This window comes from Danio rerio, chromosome 24, assembly GCF_052040795.2.
Source record: "Danio rerio strain M-AB ecotype USA chromosome 24, GRCz13ab, whole genome shotgun sequence".
Lineage (NCBI taxonomy): Eukaryota > Metazoa > Chordata > Actinopteri > Cypriniformes > Danionidae > Danio > Danio rerio.
The window spans coordinates 17,915,001-17,938,888 of record NC_141044.1 but is presented as its reverse complement, the minus strand read 5'-3'; the positions used below and the strand labels follow the sequence as shown (position 1 = coordinate 17,938,888).

At 39.2% G+C, this 23,888-nt stretch overlaps 1 protein-coding gene across 3 annotated transcripts in view; it reads right to left on the bottom strand.

Annotated features, from left to right (window-relative positions):
- neto1l (neuropilin (NRP) and tolloid (TLL)-like 1, like) overlaps positions 1-23,888 on the bottom strand; it is a 227,278-nt gene that overhangs the window by 47,738 nt on the left and 155,652 nt on the right. For all 3 annotated transcript variants that reach the window (XR_015524861.1, XM_087309376.1, XM_087309377.1), the window contains exons 5-6: positions 17,443-17,484; positions 17,217-17,344 (exon numbers count right to left, since the gene is read on the bottom strand). Coding sequence is in view for 2 of the 3 variants with exons in the window: in XM_087309376.1 (XP_087165502.1) it covers positions 17,217-17,344; positions 17,443-17,484 (170 nt within the window). In the remaining variant the exon portion in view is untranslated. The remainder of the gene's footprint in view (positions 1-17,216; positions 17,345-17,442; positions 17,485-23,888) is intronic.

Below are 23,888 nucleotides of genomic sequence, written 5' to 3'. Positions count from 1 at the left end.
TGTTCATTTTTCCTCCAATTTCTGTTTAACGGAGAGAAGATTTTTTTCAACACATTTCTAAACATTAATAACTCATTTCTAAAACTGATTTATCTTTGCCATGATGACAGCAAATAATATTATACTAGATGTTTTTAAGGCACTTCTATACAAATTAAAGTGACATTTAAAGGCTTAACTGGGTTAATTAGGTTAACTAGGCAGGTTAGGGTAGTTATTATAATGATGTTTTTTTTTCTGTAGACTATCGGAAAACATTTAATTTAAAAGGGCTAATAATTTTGACCTTAAAATTGTTTAAAAAAATTAAAAACTGCTTTTATTTTAGCACAAATAGGACTTTCTCCAGGAGAAAAAAAAAATATTATCAGACATACTGTGAAAATTTCCTTGCTCTGGTAAACATAATTTGGAAACTATTTAAAAAAGATTAAAAGTCTGTGTGCATACTCCATTGTAAGCTATATTACAAGAGAAAATATTGTATTTTTACGGGAATGACTTTAAAAATATGACAACGGTCATTCAAAGCTTAATTCTAAAATCTCAACAGAAGCTTTGAGTGTAAATATTATATTAGAAAAACATCTATTTGACAGTCTTATAATGTCTGGTTACACTTTATTTTAATGTACATGCTATTAACAAATTAACTAAGACTTTTAGCACAATAAACTACTAACTAATAATTATATTAAAGGTTTGTAGTAGTTTGGTTTAGGTATTGAGTAAGATTAGGGATGTAAAATACGATCATACTTAATAGGTGCTACTAAACAGTAGCAATAGACCAGTAATAAATAATGTGAGTTGTTACCTAAAGTGTTACAGAACGTCCAGAATGACAGCAGAATGACAGCAGCTATAGCCATTCTAGTTATAGAATGCTATAGTTATTATTATTTAGTTATAGCCCGAAAAAAGATTAAATGGAGTCTTCTTATTATATTTTAATATATAATCAGCCAAATTATGTATGAAAATATCCTTCAGAATACAAATATGATTAAAACTGTCGACTCTGACATTTTGTAAATATGCACATACTGTAAGTGCTACTAAAGTGAAAATTTATGAGTCATTTTATTTATTTATTTATTTATTTATTTATGTTTTTTGACATAATTTTTTTGAGAAAATGGCCTTTAAACATATGCATTGTAATTGAAATCTGCAAACACAAATAAAACAAAAAAATTATTAAGTATAAGTATTTAGCAGTTTTTTACTATTTTTATTTAATTTCTACATAAGACTGAAAAAAAAACAAAAAAACACAAATCTCAAAACTGACGTGTTTTGCATTTTAACTGGATGAGATGTATAAAGACATGTGAGAGACAGTAGCTCCACGCTTTCCCAGCCATCTGCGCATCAAACAATCATTCCTGGGAGATTTGCGGGGCCAGACAAACATGACTCTGATTCAGAGCTGCCACAGAAAATTATTGTAATGAATTACAAATTTCATGTGTGTATTGAGATCACATACAGTTATAGAAACACTAGAAGAGATGGTAGAAAGAAGAAGACAAAAAGACACTTACAGATATCGCAGTCATGAATGTATATATTTTTAAAAAGCTATGTCTGTTTTTTATGATAAAATGATAAATGATGAATATGATTTATTTGAGGCGAAGCAGTGGCGCAGTAGGTAGTGCAGTTTCCGTTTCTGTGTGGAGTTTGCATGTTCTCCCTGCATTCGCATGGGTTTCCTCCGGGTGCTCTGGTTTCCCCCACAGCCCAAAGACATGCGGTACAGGTGAATTGGGTAAGCTAAATTGTCCGTAGTGTATGAGTGTGTGTGTGTGTGAATGTGTGTGGATGTTTCCCAGAGATGGGTTGCCGCTGGAAGGGCATATGCTACGTAAAAAACTTGCTGGATAAGTTGGCGGTTCATTCCGCTGTGGCGACCCCAGATTAATAAAGGGACTAAGCCGACAAGAAAATGAATGAATGAATGATTTATTTGAAATATTAATAAAAAAAAAAAAAAAACTTAAAATACATGTAATAAGAGTGATGTTTTAAGTATTTTTGCTGAACATATATGAGTACAACCCTCACAATTGTTTCAATTAAATTGATATGTTCTATAGGCAGGGATGGGCAGTATTTATGATGCATGGATTGCACCTTGAAAAAGGTTGAATATTTTGTATAAAAATACTTGTGCATCTTGTATTTTTGTATCTTTAAAATACTGAAAAAATTCGGCCTTTAAAAGTGGTGTTTTCTCAGCTATGTCACAGTTGCAGGTTTGTGCGCTCTTCCGGAGTGTCTTTTTGATCATGTTGGTTTGTTTTTGTTCTCCACGTGTATCTGTTTTGATCACGTGTGATGACGGCACTCAGCTGGCTTGATTGGCCCGCCAGCTGAGGCTCATATTCGGACCTATATATGGGCCACGTTTTCTGTGTGTCTTTGTCAGTTCGTTACGTGTGCTCATGTGTGTGTTTCTGTCTGTGCTCAGGACCGTGAGGAGTTTCTGCTAGAGCCTGATTTCCTGCTTGATCCCGGTCCTGTTCCTCTAGCCCTAGCACCGCACTCATTTGTTGCTCCTGTTTTTTGAGTTTGACTGTGTCAAATAAATTCCTTTTGTTCACTCGCAATTGGATCTATCTGAACATTTATTTGAGTGTGACAAAACGAACTGACCTTCACCATGGATCCAGCGAGTGCATCACAGATTTCGGAGTTCCTCACAACCAGCAATGCCCGGATCGATCGCCAAGATGAAGCGTTGGCCACCACAGCACAGGCTATCCAGGCCCTGGTTGGGCAGGTTTCACTGCAGACTACGCAGGTACAACAGCTGGGTTCTGGAGCAGCTCAAGCGGATCCTGCACCAGCCCCGGAGGTGATGCCTGCGCCAGTGATTGCTAACGCTAGCCGCTCTGCTGAGCCTCGCCTTCCTCCTCCGACCTGCAATGCTGGAGAGCCTCACTTGTGTCGGTTCTTCCTGGCCAAATGCTCCCTGTACATCACACTGCAGCCATCCTTGTTTTCGTCTGAGCAGTCCAAGGTGGCGTTCATAATCACCCTCTTGTCTGGAAGAGCAGCCCAATGGGGTACCACAGCATGGGAGAAAAAGCTACCATGTTGTTCATCCTTCGATCTTTTCTCCAAAGAACTCAAAAAGGTCTTTGATCGAGCCGCCTCTGGGAGAGAGGCCGCCCGAGTCCTTGCTGAGCTCCGCCAGGGGAACCGGAGCGTGGCGGACTATTCAATCGAGTTCCGCACGTTGGCTGCTGAAAGCGGTTGAAACGCGGAGGCTCAATGGGACATGTTTCTACATGGGCTTTCGGATCGGCTCCAGGATGAGATCTACTCTTTAGATCTGCCTAAGACGCTGGATGAATTAGTGGATCTGGCTATCCGGGTGGATTCCAGACTGCTCCGCCGTGAGAGTCACTTGAGGCATGGCAGATTTCCGGATCCTGTTCCTGAGCTTCCGGTCTCGGCGGTGGCGCCGGAGATAAGTAGCGCTGACCCGGAGTCCATGCAGGTGGGCAGATCCCGCTTGTCCGTGCAGGAGAAGCGCCGTCGAAGAACTGAGGGACTCTGCCTTTGCTGCGGGGGGGCGGGGCATCGGGTGGCTTCCTGTCCTGTAAAAGACAACACCCATCAGTAGGTAAGAGGTTACTGATGGGTGAAATCAGTTTGGACAAATCCTCTGCGGCGGCCACATTACTACCTGTCACCATAACATGGGGTTCCGGAAGCCAGAACACCCACGCCCTTGTCGATTCCGAGGCGGAGGGAAATTTCATAGACTCCAGTTTTGCTTTCAGTTTTAAACTTCCGGTTATAGCTCTGGCACAACCCATTGCAGTACGCGCACTCAGCGGACTTTCCCTTCCCACTATCACTCACTCCACTAAACCCATAAAACTGATCACGTCTGGAAATCATGTTGAAAACATTTCATTTTTTTTAACAGACTGTTCCAACACACCGGTGGTTTTAGGTCATTCTTGGTTGATTCTCCATAAGCCTCATATCAACTGGCGTCTTAATACTATATTTTCGTGGAGTGAGAATTGTCATCAGTCTTGTCTTTCGTCTGCTCGTTCTGCTGTTTCTTGTTCTGTGTTTCAGGAGGAGCGCATGGACCTGTCAAACGTGCCCAGTGAGTACCTCGACCTGAAGAGAGCAGGGTTCGCACAGCCCTGGACGGGGTAACGCCCCGGTCGGATGCCCACCTAGTCGTTTGTTTGTGCCGGAGGGGATTCGGTCTGACGTCACTCGATGGGGACATTCCTCCAAAGTGGCTTGTCATCCAGGGGTGAGTCGTACAATATTTTTAGTTAAACAGCGATTCTGGTGGCCAGCTATGGCACGGGACATACGCGAGTTTGTTTTGGCCTGTTCTGTTTGTGCTGTTTCTAAGACTTCTAATCGCCCTCCTGCTGGACTCCTTCAGCCGCTGTCAGTGCCTTCGAGACCCTGGTCGCACATTTCGCTAGATTTCGTCACCGGTCTCCCGCCATCTGGTGGCAATACGGCTGTTTTGACCGTTGTGGACCGGTTCTCGAAGGCTACTCATTTTATTCCTCTGCCCAAATTACCCTCAGCCAGAGAGACAGCGTATGCTGTCATTAATCACGTCTTTCGCATTCATGGCCTCCCGACGGATGTGGTTTCTGACAGGGGGCCTCAGTTTGTCTCTAAATTTTGGAGAGAATTTTGTCATTTATTGGGAGCGACTGTAAGTCTTTCTTCTGGTTTTCATCCTCAGAGTAACGGACAAACCGAAAGGGCCAACCAAGATCTCGAGCGCATGTTATGTTGTTTGGTTTCCCAGAATCCTTCCTCTTGGAGTCAGCAGCTCCCATGGGTGGAGTACGCACACAATTCATTACCAGTGTCGCCTACGGGCCTTTCTCCGTTTCAGTGTAGCTTAGGTTACCAGCCACCAGCTTTTCCCAGTCTGGAATCCGAAGTCGCGGTCCCCTCCGCTCACGCCTTTGTCCAGAGGTGTCGACGCACTTGGAACAGGGCCAGACAGACCCTCCTCCAAGTGGGTGCGCGCACCAAGGCTAAAGCCGATCGCCACCGGTCGAAGCCTCCCGTTTACGTCGTCGGTCAAAAAGTGTGGCTTTCAACTAAGAATATTCCCTTGCGTTCCGTATGTAATAAACTTGCACCTAAATTTATTGGCCCATTCACTGTCATCAAGATCATTAGTCCGGTGGCAGTCCGCCTTAAACTTCCTCCAGCGTACAGGAGAATACATCCCGTGTTTCACGTTTCTTAATTAAAGCCCGTTTTTCATACGGCAATTAACCCGCCCACTCCGGTTCCCCCCCCCCCCGCGTCTCGAGGATGGGGAGATCGTTTATTCTGGACTCGAGACGGAGGGGACGAGGATTTCAGTACTTGGTGGACTGGGAAGATTACGGTTCGGAGGAGAGAACTTGGGTGCCTGCAAAAAACATATTGGATCACTCTCTTATCGATGATTACAATCGCCAGGTAAGTGCTTCTGGGAGCACCAGGAGGTGCTTTTGAGAGAGGGGTAATGTCACGGTTGCAGGTTTGTGCGCTCTTCCGGAGTGTCTGTTTGATCATGTTAGTTTGTTTTTGTTCTCCACGTGTATCTGTTTTGATCACGTGTGATGACGGCACTCAGCTGGCTTGATTGGCCCGCCAGCTGAGGCTCATATTCGGACCTATATATGGGCCACTTTTTCTGTGTGTCTTTGTCAGTTCGTTACGTGTGCTCATGTGTGTGTTTCTGTCTGTGCTCAGGACCGTGAGGAGTTTCTGCTAGAGCCTGATTTCCTGCTTGATCCCGGTCCTGTTCCTCTAGCCCTAGCACCGCACTCATTTGTTGCTCCTGTTTTTTGAGTTTGACTGTGTCAAATAAATTCCTTTTGTTCACTCGCAATTGGATCTATCTGAACATTTATTTGAGTGTGACAAGCTATTTGCCAATACTAGACTAGAAAATTAATTCATATTGAAGAAGTTGATCAATGGTTGGAGTATGGATGGAGATTATGAACATATGAAAAAAATAACAGACAAATAGCAGGGGTAGATTCAGGAGCAAGTCAAAATAAGACAGGAAAATAAGACAACATAAAAACAACATGAACAACATGAAGTCCTACAGTGGCCATACCTACAAAACTAAATTGCTTGTTTCAAACGGCAGATCTGCAGGTGCTCTTTATACGTTTTTATTTACAAATATTTGACAGTTAAAAGTTAATATGAGACAAAAATATTTAAAAAATACTCCAGTCTACATACAGTTCAAAAATTCGCAACTCAGGTTTTATGGCAGCAAAAACTGATATCGTGTTTTATATTTTGTATTAAAAAGTAATATTGCAAAAAAACATGATTTATGGAAAAGACTAAAACTGAAGATTTTGGTAGATTTCAGAAATCCTGACTTTACATGTTTATATTTTAAACAACTTTATTTAGCAAATTATTTTAAATAACAAACATTGTAAATAACCTTTTCATATATCACCATTTTAAAATATAAGACTTTTATGAGATGGTGGCAATTTTCTCTATCTACATTTTAAAGATGGAGATATAGAGAGAGATAAAGTGTTATATTCCAACTCATTATCTGCATGAAATTGTTTTTACAGTGATTAAAGAGATCATCTTCAAGACAGGACTCCATTAATTCATTTTCTTTTTGGCTTAGTCCCTTTATTAATCTGGGGTGGCCACAGCGGAATGAACTGCCAACTTATCCAGCATACGTTCTGGATAAGTTGGCGATTCACACTAACACTCTATGGACAATTTAGCTAACTCAATTCACCTGTACCGCATGTTTTTGGACTGTGGGGGAAACCGGAGCACCCAGAGAAAACCCATGCGAACACGTGGAGAACATGGAAACTCCACACAGAAGTGCCAACTGACTCAGCCGAGGCTCGAACCAGCGACCTTCTTGCTGTGACGCGACAGCACTGCGCCACCGCCTCGCCGCAAGACAGAACTTTCTGTATAAAATTTGTACAAAATCTATACTAAAACTAAAGAGAAACACACGTTTTCTTGTGTAAAACAAAGTTTATGAATACGTCCTTGTGTACAGTAGAGGTGAATGAGGTGGCAGAGAAGGGTTTGATCGAATAGCATATGTAAATGGAAGGTTTGCCGAGAAATATCATGCTCCCTTGTAAAAGAATTTTATAGCATTTTCTAAATACAAAATACAATATTTTATTTTAATACATTTTGTGGCTGCTGTATTTTGCTGTTTATTTTGATACACTTAAAATTTAGGTATTTGGTATTTTATCTGAAAAAAAAAGTCAACGTATTTGTATGTGCGGCCAGAGAGATAAGATTTAAACCAGTCAAGTGGGGTATTGGTGATGCCAATAGTGGATAGTCTATTGATGAGGGTGCTGTGAGAAATAGTGTCAAAGGCTGGACTCAGGTCTAGGAGAATAAGAATAGATATTAGTCCAGAATCAGCTGCCATAAGAAGGTCATTGGTAATTTTAATCAGGGCAGTTTCTGTGCTGTGGAGTGGGCGGAAACCAGACTGGAACTGTTCATACAGGTTGTTTTGGGGTAAGTGGGATTAGAGTTGTATTTCTAATATTTTTTCAAGGATTTTAGAAATAAATGGTTGATTAGAAATAGGATGTATAATATTAAAATTAGATGGGTCTGAACCAGGTTCTTTGAGTATTTGAGTAATTGCTGCAGTTTTGGAGGAAGCAGGAACAGTTCCAGTAGAAAGAGAAGAGCGAATAACGGTTGAAATGAGAAGGATTAGAGAAGGGAGACAGGCTTTAACTAGAACAGTAGGGAGAAGATATAAATGAGAGGAAGATGACTTAGATTTGGAAATAAGATTAGAAATTTCTGAAGTTGTAGGGAGTTGAAAAGCGGAGAATAAACTTTCAAATTGTGGAAGTTCAGATGTAATGCTCGGAAAGGATTGTGAACCAAGATGCTGGTGAATATTAAAGATTTTATCATTAAAAAAGGTCATAATAGAATTACAGAAAGCTGTTGAGTGAAGGTGAGATGGTAGTGAGTCTGGGGGGTTAGTGAAAGACTTGTAAAGTGAAAACAGAGAACACTCTGGTTACTAAAGTAACCCTCGTTCCCCGAGGAGGGGAACGGAAATGCTATTAGTGGATTTGATTTAGGAAAATAGACGAATTGGGAGGATTCTGTTCAGAAGCAGCTTGTCTGAAAGAGTATGGAACGGGCCAATGAATGCCAATGAATTGGCAGCGTAAGCTTGCGCAGGTGTGCTTCATTGCCAATTAACCCAGCATATAAGCACACGTGGAGCAAGCAGACGCCATCCTTTTTAAGGTGAAGAGACTTTGCTAACAGCTAAGGGACAGTCATTATGGCGATAGTAAATAGCATTTCCGTTACCCTCCTCGGGGAACAAGGGTAACTTTAGTAACCAGAGCGTTCCCCTTCGGGTGGGGAACTCCAATGCTATTAGTGGATTTGATTTAGGAAAATCCACGAATTGGGAGAACTATGGAAAACGCCGTAATGACTGCACCTTAACAACCCCTCCGGTGAGAGGATAGTCGAGCAAGCGTAATGCACCCACATTATGGGAGGCGCGGTCCTCCAACGTGTCCCTGGCCCTAACTTATTCCACTTCAACTGAAGTTTTATGGATTTAGGTATATTTTTTGGGAAATCGCGGGCATCTAGATAATTCTAGGAAAATACGACAGTCTGTTGGGAGCGTGCAATCCCGATAGGGAGGACACTGTGGAGGCCATCCGCTACCCAGGGGGAGATAAGATGGCAAAATTACATATGGACTAGCCCTAAGAAGGGGGAGTGCGCATACGAAGAGGTGGTTAGCGGAGAGGGAAGACACGGGTCCACCCGAGAGGGGGTACTAAACCGTGGCGGAATAGGCCTATGGGATCACCTAGTGGGGATCACGCATAGCAGGCACCTATACCCAAAACGCGGGCAGGCCTACAACATAGTGGGCCAACAAGTGACTCCTCTGCTGAGTCAGTGCTGGGGGCCACAGAGGAATCTGCAGGGCTTACCTGACGGGGAACTTACTGACAGATAAAAAGGCGCACGTATCTCTGTGTTAGGGAAAATGGCGCCGCAAGTATGTTTCAACACCCTACCGAGTTGTTTCCTCAGTCACCAAAGGGTTACCTAATACCCTTGAGGAAACCGGCTCCACTCGCAGATTGTAAAACCTAGCAAATGTGTTGGGTGTCGCCCAGCCCGCAGCTCTATAGATGTCTGTTAGTTAGGCGCCACGTGCACGCGCCCAAGAGGATGCAACTCTCCAAGTGGAGTGTGCACGCACTCCCGGGGGACACGGCTCACCTCTGCTCGAATAAGCGATGCATCCACAATCCAGTGGGATAATCTTTGCTTCGATACGGCACTTCCCTGCTGCCGACCGCCATAACAGACAAAGAGCTGCTCAGATGATCTAAAGTACTGAGTACGGTCCACATAGATGCGCAGAGCGCAAACTGGACAAAGTAAGGAAAGGGCTGGGTCTGCCTCCTCCGGGGGCAGCGCTTGCAGGTTTACTACCTGATCTCTAAAGGGAGTGGTAGGAACCTTGGGCACATAACCCGGGCGGGTCTCAGGATAACGTGAGAGTAATACGGCTCGAATTCCAGGCACGAGTCACTGATTGAAAATGCCTCCAGGTCCCCGACCCTCTTAATGGAGGTCAACGCGACCAGCAGAGCTGTCTTCAGGGACAGAAATCTTAAAGATACTGATTCGAGTGGCTCAAAGGGATCTGTGCGCAAGCTTGTGAGAACGAGGGCGAGATCCCAAGAGGGCATGAGAGGGGGGCGAGTTAGATTAATTCGCCTAGCGCCTCTGAGGAACTGGATTATGAGGTTATGCTTTCCCACGGTGCCGCCAGCTACCCCATCATGATGAGCGGAGATGGCGGCCACGTAAACCTTGACAGTGGAAGGCGACAGCCTGCTCTCCAGCTTCATTTGAAGGAAAGAGAGCACAACACTAATCTGGCAGGTTCAGGGGTCATCTGCGAGAGACACACCATTCAGTGAATAGACTCCACTTCAGGGCGTAGGTGCGCCTCGTGGAGGGGGCTCTAGCCTGAGTGATGGTATTAACCACCACACACGGTAGGTTACCTAAGTCTTCCTCGCGTCTAAGGACCACACGTGGAGGTTCCAGAGATCGGGGCGAGGGTGACAGATGGTGCCCTGTCCCTGAGAGAGTAGGGTCCTCTCTCAAAGGGATCCGCCAGGGAAGGGCCGTCGCGTGGAGGGAGAGCTCTGATATCCAGGTCCGGTTGGGCCAGAGGGGCGCAATTAGCAGAACCTGTTCCTCGTCCTCCCTGATCTTGCACAGTAACTGCGCGAGCAGGCTCACTGGGGGAAACGCATACTTGCGCATGCCCCGAGGCCAGCTGTGGGCCAGTGCATCCTTGCCAAGAGAGCCCTCGGTCAGGGAAAAGAACAACTGGCAATGAGCTTTCTCGGGAGAAGCAAACAGATCGATCTGGGCCTCCCCAAATCGCGCCCATATCATCTGGACAGACTCGGGGTGGAGTCTCTATTCTCCGAAGTGTGTTTGCTGCCGTGAGAGCACATCGGCTGCACGGTTGAGCATGCCTGGAATATGAATGGCACGCAACGATTTCAGCCATGGGTGACTCCAGAGGAGCAGACGGGTGAGCTGAGACATGCGGCGAGAGCGCATACCCCCCATACGATTGATATACGCCACCACTGCCGTACTGTCCATCCTGACCAGCACGTGTTGCTGCTCCAGCACCGGAAAAAAGCGGTGGAGAGCGAGGAACACTGCCAACAGCTCTAGGCGATTGATATGCCAATGCAACTGGGCACCGTTCCATAGCCCCGCAGCTGCATGCCCGCAACACACGGCCCCCCAGCCTGTGTTGGAAGCATCTGTTGAAACAACAACATGACTGGACGCCTGTCCTAGAGGCGCACCGGCCTGTAGGAACGAGAGGTCGTTCCAGGGGCTGAGAGCGTGGCGACACAGCGCAGTGACAGAGACTCGGTGTGTGCCCGCATGCCATGCGCGTCTTGGGACTCAATCGCGAAGCCAGTGCTGAAGTGGTCTCATATGGAGTAATGCGAGCGTCGTGAAAGCGGCTGTGGATGCCATATGCCCCAGGAGCCTCTGAAAGTATTTCAGTGGGACCACTATTTTGCTGTCGAGCTCTCTCAGACAGTTCAGCAACAGGCTGAGCGCACTCTCCGGAGAGGCGCGCTACCATGGTGACCGAGTTACCTTTATTGGAGCATATAAGATTGGAGAGATAGTTAGTTTTAGTTTGGATGACGTGATCTTTATACATGTCTTTGTGGACAGTAAGGCCAGTTTTTCTAGAAAGTCTTTCAATTTGTCTGCCTTTGGCTTTCATGCGCCGAAGTTCTGGCTTAAACCACGTGGCAGACTGAGAAAAGCAGACAGGGTGCAAAAGAATTAGTCATCTGGTGATGAAAGGTAAGTAATGTCAGGAAGAGAGGTAATACTAGCAGAAAAGGATTTTAGATCAATATATATATATATATATATATATATATATATATATATATATATATATATATAATTCCATTTTTTCGCATCGATTTGCATGTGTAATATTTCTATTTCTAAGTATATTCCGCAATTTAAAGATTGTTTTAATAAATTCATTTGTTTAATAAATCTGTTTTGGTTCTAATGCACCAACATATATTGCCTATATTCACCGAGAAATGAAAAGATAAAAATATTCATTTTCAAAATGGGGTATAGTCATTTATACTGAGTACTGTACACATCAGGGCTTAATTTGTCATTTGGCACCTTATTTTACCAATCCCCCTCCTTCTCCCCCATCCACTGTTCACTTTCATTGTCCACCCCCACCCCACTCACTTTCAGACGCGACACCCCTCCGCCATCTACCGCAACAACACCCCTCCCGCTCATCACTTTCATGCGCGACACCTCTCCATCTTCAGATAACATGCCGGATCTGTTACCCCGATCTGTTCCGGGACCTCGCAATTCAAAAATTAACCACTGATATACATACATAATTTCTTTCCTACCTTATTAATTGTTTGAAGGTTAGAGCGTATAAAAACATTTAATATAAATTCAGATTCATTATCAAGAATGACTGGTTCTATTAACCCTAAAGGCAGCACTGCTCCAATCCTTCAGTCACTATTTTAAGCGTTTCCAATAATTTTTTAGTAAGTGGCTCATATCATCCACCTAACGCTTAACGCTCTCTCTGTTTACAGTCTGCTTTATCAGCCAACTCTGTCAATTAACTAGAGAAAATAAACGCAATGTCTTTAAAGTAAACCTCATGTGTAAATCCACACAAGTGAAATTATCAGCCACAAAACAGAAATTTTGTATCTCCTTTGAGCAGAGCTGATGAATGATAAAAAATGAAAAATAAATGATAATAATAATAATAATAATAAAAAAACACTTGAAAAGCTTAGTGAAACGAATAGCTGTGAAAAGGACAAGGGCATATGCTTTTGATTTGTGTCTCTGGAAGGACATCAGATAGAACAAAAATCAATTTCTGAAGCAATAAATCACATTAAGCACAAATATTATCACAGAACAGTGGAATAATAGAGACATTTGCTCTGTAGTCAACACTGCGCTATCAGAAGATACGCAGGAAATGGAGGTCATTAGTTGTGTTTAGTCACATGACTCTTAAGGTCACTGAATGAGCAAATCCATCTGTCTCAGCTTTACTTTTATTGTTCAAAATCATAAGGGGCTTGTTTTTTTCTTAGAGGAATTATTTTATTCTGCAAGGATGCGCTAAATGGATCAAAAGTGACAATATAAACATTTACAGTCTTACACAACCTACTTTAGTTTATACAATGGGGTAGTTGAATGCTTGATTCAGATTGGCTCGCAAAAATTCTGTGCAATTATTTTCAGATAAATGCTGTTTAGTTTTTTAACTGTACAAATAAGAAATAAAACTATATTTGTATAAAATATTTACAATTAAATATATTTATTGCTTACCCAAACCATAAACAGTAATAGTCCTGCATGTTTATGACCATAAGAGGTAGCAGGTAGCAACCAGTGTGCTAACTATTCATGCTGGATATGGCCTGAGGTAAAAAAAAACTAAAACTAAAAATATATATATATATATAATATGAAAATGGAAAAAAATGCATTGCACTAGAAAACATATGTTTTTCGTTTAATGTACTGTAGCTTGCATCACACCAATGTATTTGTGTAAGACTGAATGGCTTTAGTCTGCAAAAACCTGAAATAAAATGTACACCTAAATCAGGGGTGTCCAAACTTTTTGGGCCGAGGGCCAGATGGAAAAAAAAAAACCTTTGTCCCGGGCCAAATTTTACATACATCACACAAACACGCATATATATATATATATATATATATATATATATATATATATATATATATATGTATATATATATATATATATATATATATATATATATATATATATATATATATATATATATATATATATATATATATATATAAATGTGTGTGTGTGTGTGTGTGTGTGTATTGTGGATTTATTTTAATTTGTCTTCCATCTGTCTTTCTAAAAAAACTTATCGTACGTTTTTAAAATCTGGAATCTTCTCTAGGCAAATTACAGTTGCAACACTCATCAGACACTCCTATATAAATTCTCCTACAGTGAATTCTTTCTTGCACTTTACTAGCACAAAAACTGCTGTTGTTGAGCTGATAGGGCAGCTGCTAATTGTTTTAGTTTTTGATCTCCTACGGCATCAGTGTAAAAGTGATGTTTTGTTTCATAATGGCTTTTAATATTACCGTATATTCCTTCATTAATGCAACTGATTCCTGACAAATTAAACAGATACATTTCCTACTGACCTCTGTAAAGAAATATTCTTTGCCCCAACATGACTGAAATTTCCTGCTCTCACTGTTGATTTTCCTTTTTCTTGGTTGTGCCATGGCTCGCCAAAACGTGATTATGAATTATGTTTCTTTCAGTTTGTTCGGCTCGTTTTACTTCAAAACAGAAACTGCTGCCTAATTGAAGACATGTCATAGCGACACCCGGTGGTTATTTATGGAATTACGTTCATTTTTGTATAGCGGGCCAGATTCTATTATTACTTATAAAAAGCCCCGCGGGCCGCCACAAAACTGATTGCAGGCCGCAGATGGCCCGCGGGCCGTAGTTTGGACACGCCTGACCTAAATGTACATTATCCCACTAATTACACAGCTACTTGCCACAAAACTAAACATTTAGACACAAAATATTGATCTGAGCTGGAGTAATTTATTACTATTTAGGTTTGATATGAGCAGCATGGTGGCACAGTGGGTAGCTTGATCGCCTCACAACAAGAAGGTTGCTGGTTCGAGCACCAGCTGTGTCAGTTGGCATTTCTGTGTGGAGATTGCATGCTCTCCCCATGTTTGTGTGGGTTTTCTCTGGATGCTCCAGTTTCCCCCACAGTCCAAAGACATGTGCTACAGTATAGGTGAATTGGATAAGCTAAATTGGCCATAAATAATGTACTGTATGTGTGTGATTGCAAGAGTGTATGGGTTTTTTCCAGTGTTGGGTTGTGGTTGGAAGAGCATCCACTGTGTAAAACATACACTGGATATTATCCGCTGTGGCAACCTCTGATTATTAAAAAGACTAAGCAGAAAAGAAAATGAATGAATGAATGAATGAATGAATGAATGAATAAAGTTGGATATGGCCTGAGGGGGAAAAAAAATTGCTTTGTAGCTGTGTTGTGTTGTGGATCACATACATTTTTTTATGTGCAAGACTGAATGGCTTTAAGTCCAAACAAACACCTAAATATACATAATCCAGATTCAACAGGTACTTGTCAAACAATAAACATTTAGACACAAAACAATGATCTGAGCTGTAAAAAATTACTAGTATTTTAACTAAAGATAAAGCTGACAGAAACAAAAAAATGTTGGATGTAGCCTACACTAACCTCACTTGCTTTCCTTTGGCTCATTCCCTGCTTTATGAGGGGTTGCCAAAGCGGCATGAACCACCAATTACTCTCACATACGAAGAGACTGCCCTTCCAGCCGAAACCCAGTACTGAGATTAAGCTATCAAAGTTGTCAGTTCAGTTTGTATCACTGTTCTGTAGTCACAGTTTTTAGTTTGGTTCAGTTTACATACCATATAAAGTTCAGTTAAGTACCATATAAATACCATTTAAATTTTTCATACATCAGCATAAATTGCCTTATAATTAACCATTTACATTTATTTGTCTTTAAAAATTATACAATAGCATGCAATTCTACAATTATGTTTGATTGATTTGATTGATTGATTGATTTTGATTGATTGCTTGATTATTCTAGGATCATTTCATTTTGATGATAATTTTTTAAACTTTTTATTTAGCCTTTTTATTGTTGTGCTTTTTCTGCTAATGTTGGTATTTTGCTTTGTAGCGCTTGGAGTATAAGAGAAGTGCATTACAAATAAAATGTATTATTATTATTATTATTATTATTATTATCATTATTATCATTATTATTATTATTATGGCGACTTAGTGGCGCAGTAGGTAAAACTGTCACCTCACAGCAAAAAAGGTCGCTGGTTTGAGCCTCGGCTGGGACAGTTGGCGTTTCTGTGTGGAGTTTGCACATTCTCCCTGCGTTTGCATGGGTTTCCTCCGGGTGTTCCAGTTTCCCCCACAGTCCAAAGACATGCGGTACAGGTGAATTGGGTAGGCCAAATTGTCCGTAGTGTATAAGTGTGTGGATGTTTCCCAGAGATGTGTTGCGGCTGGAAGGGCATAAAAACGTGCTAGATAAGTTGGTGGTTTAGACAACTGTGGTGACCTCAGATTAATAAAGGGACTAAGCCGAAAAGAAAATCAATGAATGAATGAAATATTATTATTATTATTAATATTATTATTATTGTCAAGGTCATATAATAAAAAATTGAAGGCAGCATGATCTAAATAGTATTCATATTATTTTTATATATTATTTAAAAAATCTGAGATTCTGATACAGCAAAACATTTTAGCTTGATCTTGTGAGGAAACATAACTATTTTACATTTTGTCAGTTTAGTGGCTATTTCATGTGAATTTGTACGAGTTCAGTTGAACGAACCCCACCCGTAAACCCCACCGTCATTGGGGGATGAACAAATTGTATGAAATTGTAAGAATGAAATTGTACAAATTCATACAAATTAGCCACTTAATCAAAAGGTTACGAATTATGAACTGTGAGATTGTTTTATTGAAATTTCGGAAAATGTCATTCAAAATATTTTTCTATAATTGGTTACTTTCACTTTAGACTGAAATATGCATATTTGGATGTTATGTTATGCATTCAGCCTTTATATATACACGCTACCTAAACGTGACAAGAACAACTGATTTTTTTTCTATCAACCATCAAATCCTAGATAGATAGATAGATAGGCAGACAGACAGAGAGACAGACAGAAAGATAAATAGATAGATATTTTTAACCTATAATGCCCTGACTTTTCCTAAATGTGTGTATTTCATTGTAACATTGTTATTTTATTAAAATCACCAAACAGACAAGTTTTAGTTAAATAGACAGATAGACAGAAAGAAAGAAAGAAAGAAAGAAAGAAAGAAAGAAAAAAAGATAGAAAGAAAGAAAGGAAGAAAGAAAGAAAGAAAAAAGAAAAGGAAAATTAGAAACAAGTACTTTGTGCATATTTAAATAGTGAAACCAGAACAGCTTGTAAAAGAAATGCAGCTCTTTCTGCACTGCGTCAATTAAAAAGCAAACCTAACTCTAAATAAGCCGGGCTGCCCGACCTTTTCTGCATGAGTGCTTTCTCTTTGACTCTTATCCTCTATAAAATCAATGGCAACCCTACAAGAGCTCATTCAGCTTTATGTCACACACTTAAAAAAAAAAGAAAACTGCCACATTTTAATGCCCTCGACAGAATTCAACGTAAATCAAAAACAAATCTGCCCAGACATGTTTCTTCAACACTGCAAAATGCAAACGACTGAAAAACAGAAGGCAAATGCCACAATGAAATGTGTTAAGAGGTTACTCAGCTTGAGGCAGAAACCAGCTGTCATATGTCAGAAAAGTGTCAGGCTGGATAACAAAACCACAACAGGGACACAAGTGAGCTGTTATTAGACTGAGCAGGGAAATCTGGGACTGACCTTGGATCGAGGAGGTGCACGGATGTACCATTTGCAGTCCACCGCCTCCGTCTGCAAGGCTCTGCCATCTTTGGTGATCTGCTGAGATTCAATGATGCCTTCGGGTCCTCCCATCTCGAATTCACAAACTGCAGAGGAACAGACACAGGAAGATAGATTACCAAAAATGAAAGCCATTAGATGTGTTTATATGGAGAACTGTTATAGACGGAGGAATAATACCCACAGGGAAGAGGTTTGGGGACTCCTATGTCTTTAAAGTCAGGATCTGAAAAGAAAGAAAGAAAGAAAGAAGTTATTAAAGATGAAGTAGAACTATCTGAATTAATTAAGACAGCTGATTATAGGAAAATGTGTGGTTTGTTTGATTAAATGAACCATTCAATGTACATGCAGAGTACATTAATAGACTCAATGAATGTATTGCCTTCCTTTTGTCAAAGGAGTATGAATAGGAAGGAAGCATTAAATGAACTGTTTATGAAGCAACATTTTACATTATTTTAGATTTCAAAGTTCTGTAAAAGCTAATGGAAAAAAAAAATTTTGAACTGTGCATCTAGATCGTTTGTTTTGCAACTCAGGAATAGAATAGAAATTGAATGGTAAAAAAAAAGTCAATTAAAGTGCTGTTTACATTAGTGTGTTTTCTTAAAATGAAAGTGTTTTGTAACGGTTTTGCCTATAGAGTTTTCAACCCATGAAAACAATAAAAATAAAGCATTGAATACCACTTGTTGTTTAGAAATGCTGGTGACCCATTTGTCAAAACACTTAATCAAAGACTTTTAAAAATGGAGGTGTGGCTATTCATGATCAGTCTCTGATTGTTTTTTTGAATTATTGTGTGTTGTTCCCTTATTCATCAAGCCTCTCTCATAAGACCATCACACAACCAATAAATGGAAAGTATGCAAAAAAAGTCTAGTGAGTGTGAATTGTCACATGAGATGCAAATTCATATTTCTGCCCCTTTTTCACCACATTTTAAATAATTTCACAATTCAGAGCTTTAAATCAAATATTTGCTCAGAATTCTTACTTTTGTTTTTCAAGAGTTGCGTCTTTGTATGTATAAAGCATATTTGATGTAGTCTATTAAATCTAATTTAACTGATTGTTTTTCTGTTTTTTTTATATGCCTCATTAAGAAAACATCTAGCTACTCTTAATTAAAGCTAGCTACTCTGTCAAAAAGCTACTATAATCCATTTGCCATTTTATGCACCATAACAACAGCATATATTGTGACATTGCAGAAAATGATGTCAACTCAACCTTGTAATGTCTGTCCATTGGCCCAAACCTAATATATATCTTTTAATTCTGATAGTCTTAATTGTGAGATAATTTTGGATTATAACATGAATGTATCTCAAAGTTTACAATAGAAAAAAGAACTCAATAAGTCAGAGCTGAGAGATATAAACTAGAATAAAATATAACTGAGTTATAATAAAATATATCAAATTTATATAATAAAAATTATCAGAGTCTTGCAATTCTGTTGATCCTTGGAATGTAATCTTAATCTTTTACAACCACGAGTTTATGTGGGAAAAAAAAAAAAAAAAAAACTTTTTCTTACAATTTTTCTCACAATTCTTAGTTGAGATTCTGATACCTGGGCCTCAGAATTGCAATTTCATGTATTGAAAATTTAGGTTTATGTAATTGTGAATTCATATCGTGGCATGAAAGTGATCCTTTTCTATTAATCAAGATTGAATTTATTCACGTATAACTGAGGTTTTTGCACAGGTTGAGATAATCATTCATTCATTTTCTTATTGGCTCAGTCCCTTTATTAATGCCGGGTTGCCACAGCGGAATGAACCGCCAACCTATTATGCAGTGGATGCCCTTCCAGTCGCAACCAATCTCTGGGAAACATCCACACACACTCATTCACACACACACTCATACACTACGAACAATTTAGCCTACTTAATTCACGTGTACCGCATGTCTTTGGACTGAGGGGGAAACCAGAGTACCCGTAGGAAACCCATGCGAACGCAGGGAGAACATGCAAACTCCACGCAGAAATGCCAACTGAGCCGAGGCTCGAACCAGCGATCCAGCGACCTTCTAGCTGTGAGGCGGCAGCCCTAACTACTGCAACCACTGCGTCACCTGCATCGCACAATCATTCAATGTACAATCAACATTTACACTAAGACTGATCAATAAGATATGTAAACTGTGTAATAGCCTCAATAAATGTTTTAAATCTTGGAACTGAAGTTTCCAAAAGGATGAGTTGCACTGCATTCTTACAATGTGGAGAAAGAGCCAAACTGGAAAGAGCCAATCAAAAAACAATGATTACGCTGTTCATTTAGAAATAACCTACAATCTTTAATTATTCACTGATCTACAACAGCTTTTATAATATATACAAATAGCTACTTACGAAGATAGAAAGAAATATTAATTAGTTAACATTTTGGACATGCATTTCAGGCTCACTGGAAATACATGTCTCATGATGTATATATATACATCAAATAGCACTGCACTGAATGTAAACTCATATATTCACTAATAACCAGTAATTTGCAAACAATTAAAAAATCTGTGATTTTATCTACAGATTAAAAAAAATAACTCATGAAACAGATGTGTCAATTGCTTACAGAAAAAAAAATTACATAAAAAAAAAATACTTGAATAAACTTATACTTTGGTATATTGTTTTTGAATAATGTTGGTCACCCAAAAATATTGACATTTTGTCAAGAGAACCAGGAAGATGTGAATTTCAATGTTCAGTCAACAAAAACTCTCCCTGAGCCACTTAAAAAAAAAAACAGCATTTTTGTCAGCTTTTTCAAATAACTATAATAATCTAAATTGAACTGATTAAACCTCTTGTTCATAAATGACTTAAATGAATGTTATGTACTTTTATCTGCTGTAAAGCCTTTTGTAACAGTACTTTTAGTAAAATTTCCTTAGTTCCCACTGCTCTCTTTTTTTTTTAAATGAATCTTCTTCATTTTCAGAAGCACTTTAATTTAAACCGTACATGTTCCACGGTCTCTGTAGAACTATACTTATTCCAAATAGCAGACTCTGTCGAACAAAAGCAGTTAAAAAACAGACTGTCTAATGAATGACTTTATTGTGTGTCCAACAATATACAGTAATTTCATACAGCCAACCTTTAAATTATATGGTTTTCAGTTTATTCTGATCAAGAAACACCCACTTAGATTGTGCCTCATGCTTCAGTAAAGCCAGACTCTTCATCCTAACATAAATGAACATATTCTATCAGCAGCAGCATTGTGCTTCACAGAACTAATAGGTGGGCAGTTTAATTACTCTCACCCCGCTAGATTAGATCAGCTTATATTTAGTATGGGTGATATTTTGCTGTGTGATCCTGCCTATCAGAGACAGTGGCATTTACTGAACTGAAGCTTATCAAAAATGGCTTCTCCTACAATGACACACAGGCGTTAAGTATATGTGTTCAAAGACAGTGTCTACTCAGCCAATCACATGACAGCACCTAAATGCATTTGGACATGTAGAAGTGGTCAATACTGCTCAATCCGCTGAAGTTCAAACCACACATCAAAATGGAAAGGGGTTACGGTGACTTTAAACATTGTAAAGTTGTTGGTGCCAGGCAAGCTGGTTTGAGTACTTCAGGAACCTATTGGGAATTGTGTGTATAGCCATGTTTAGAGTTTACAGAGAGTGATCTAAAAAAGAGAGGAAATATCTGTAGCTCTGGAGTTCTGTAGCCAAATTGCCATGTTGGTGTCAGAGGAGAATGGCCAGACAGTAAGGCAAAATTACCTCAAATAACCACTTGTTACAAACAAGGTTGACAAAAAAGAAAAACTTTTCTAAACTCAACATTTCAAAACTTGATGCAGGTGAGCAACAACAGCAGCAGGAGAACAGCACACCAGCAACACTCCTTTCATCTAAAAACGGCAGCTATAGTTCATACAGGTTTAGCAAAAATGCCCAATAGAGACTGGTAAAATATTGCCTAGCTGGAAAAATCTTAATTTCTGCTGTCACCTATGGATGGTAAGATTAGAATTTGGCATAAAACAACATGAATGGATCTCAACCAAAACCAAATGAATTTCACTTTAAAAGACATGATGTCTGTATGTGCTTCAAAGAACAAAGGAAATCAAATAAATTTGAGACAAAGGGAAGTAAACAACGAAACAACTGTAATTGAATTAGTATCCCTTTAAAAAAATGTATTGTCATTGTGATGGTTAACTATGTTTTTATGAATTGGATTTAACAGGCTAAAAATGCCTTAAAGGTAGTTCTTTTGTATTAAGCATGTAATTAGGATTGACTCAATGGGCCCTATCATATACCTGGCACAATAAGGTATATGGTTACTACTTTGTTTCACTGTTTTCTAGCTAGTGAAGTGTTCAGTTTTTCCTCTTACAAAGTCTGCCATGTAAATAGCATATGCACCATGGCGCAACACAACTGACTTTTAAAGGGAATAGGAGATGATACTCAGATTGGTTTATTCTTAAAACACACTTATAACTCATTAAGTGAATAAGCACAACCCTGTTAGACCCTGTTAGTTTTTTCTGTCCTTAAAATAGCAAAAGTGGATTTGGACACACCCTTAATTTTGTGCCATGTGCTTTAGACTTAGCGCCTAGATCGTTAAAATAGAGCCCTATGTTTTACATCTTTGACTTGGATGTTGTTATTACAGATTGTGTAACTATTTCTTTGTAAAGTATTAATTACCAACAGATATTTTTCTTTTTTTTACTAAACATTTGATAAATAAGTTCTAAAGGCAATATATATATATATATATATATATATATATATATATATATATATATATATATATATATATATATATATATATATATATATATATATATATATTTTTTTTTTTTTAGAACTGTTGCACTAAAGAAAACTAACAATCTTAACTTGACAATAGTTTTTTTTTTTCGAATTACTAACATTGTCAGAAGAATTGCTTTTAAAAAAGTAAAAAATAAGGTTTTTTAAACAGCTCATACAGAGTTACATGGCAGCATATATCTTGATTTCTGCTTTGACATATGAATGGTAGAATCATTTGACATAAAATGAAATAAAATCATGGATCCACCATGTGTTGTATCAACAGAACAGGCTGAAGCTGCTAATCCTGTAATGGCTATCTTCAGCAGGATAATGCGGTATGTCACAAAATTCATATAATGTCAAACTGGTTTCTTGAACATGATAGTAAATTTACTAAACCCAAAAATGCAGTAGATGACCTTTGGTATGGTGAAAAAGATGATTCGCTGATGATCATGGATGAGCAGCAACTCAATATGGCACCATTAACCAACTTCTTGTCGAATCTATGCTACTAACAAATAAAACAGCTCTGAAAACAAACCATTGAGTGTATATATACACATAAAATCAGACTATAACACATTCAGAGAGAACTGGACTGTAGTTATCACTCCAGGTCAGACTGATTGATTTGTGGATTGATCTGGCGAAAACGGCTGATTTATTTCTCTGTCATTTCACCCTCCTGTGAGCACTTATGTGGGTCACTATGTGTGTGATATCAGAGGACACCCATCACTTTTTTGACACATTCACTGCTATTCTGGAACACAGCGACATGTTACCTTGTAGAATCAGACTGCTGTCATGGCTGTACCATACACTTCAGAAAAAAGTACCAAGAAGGTGTAAATGTTTACCTAAGGGTAGAACACAAACTGTATACCTGCGCCTGAAAAAGGTCCACAATAGGTCTTTAAGATAATATTTTCTACCCAAAATTACTTATTAAAGTTACTTATTTTATTAAAAGAAACACTTTTGTATTTTTTCTATTTCTGAGTGCATCACTAACACTAAAAAGTTCTACTAGAATGGCCAGAATCCATATAAGATTTTTGTCACATCATATTTACATTCAAAGCTTAAATTGAGATTTTGGAGTTAAGCTTTGAATGTAATTTTATAGTCATCACTCTAAAATACATTTTTTTTTTGTAGTATAGCTTATAATTGCATATGAACTAGACCACCTTGTAAAAACTGTTGCTTTTGAATATTTAAAAAATATGTCTAAAGTTATATTTTGGCCATCAGAAGATTGCGCTTTTGTTAGCCTGAAGTTAGACAGACAGACAGACACATAGACAATCACAACACACACACACACTCCAAATATGAGTATTTCTCTTCCGACTGGCCATAACAGTCGGAATAGAAATACTTATATTTGAAGTGTGTGTGTTGTGATTGTCTATTTGTCTGTCTGTCTGTCTGTCTGTCTGTCTGTCTATCTATCTATCTATCAACTATCTGGTCATCCGTCTGTCCGTCCGTCCGTCGTCTGCTATCCGAACATCCATCCATCCATCCATCCATCCATCCATCCATCCATCCATCCATCCATCCATCCACAACTAAAACTTGTCTGTTTGGTAATTCTAATAAAATACCAATGGTACAATGAAATATACACATTTAGGAATGGTCAGGGCATTATAGTTAAGATAAAGCAAATATAAATAAGGTTTAAAATTACAAAATGACTGCCTCTAGTTTTAGTGTTATGCCTGAATGCTGAATGATCTTTCGCAAATTGTGATTAATAATAGCTGTCAAATAAAAATAATAGCTGGC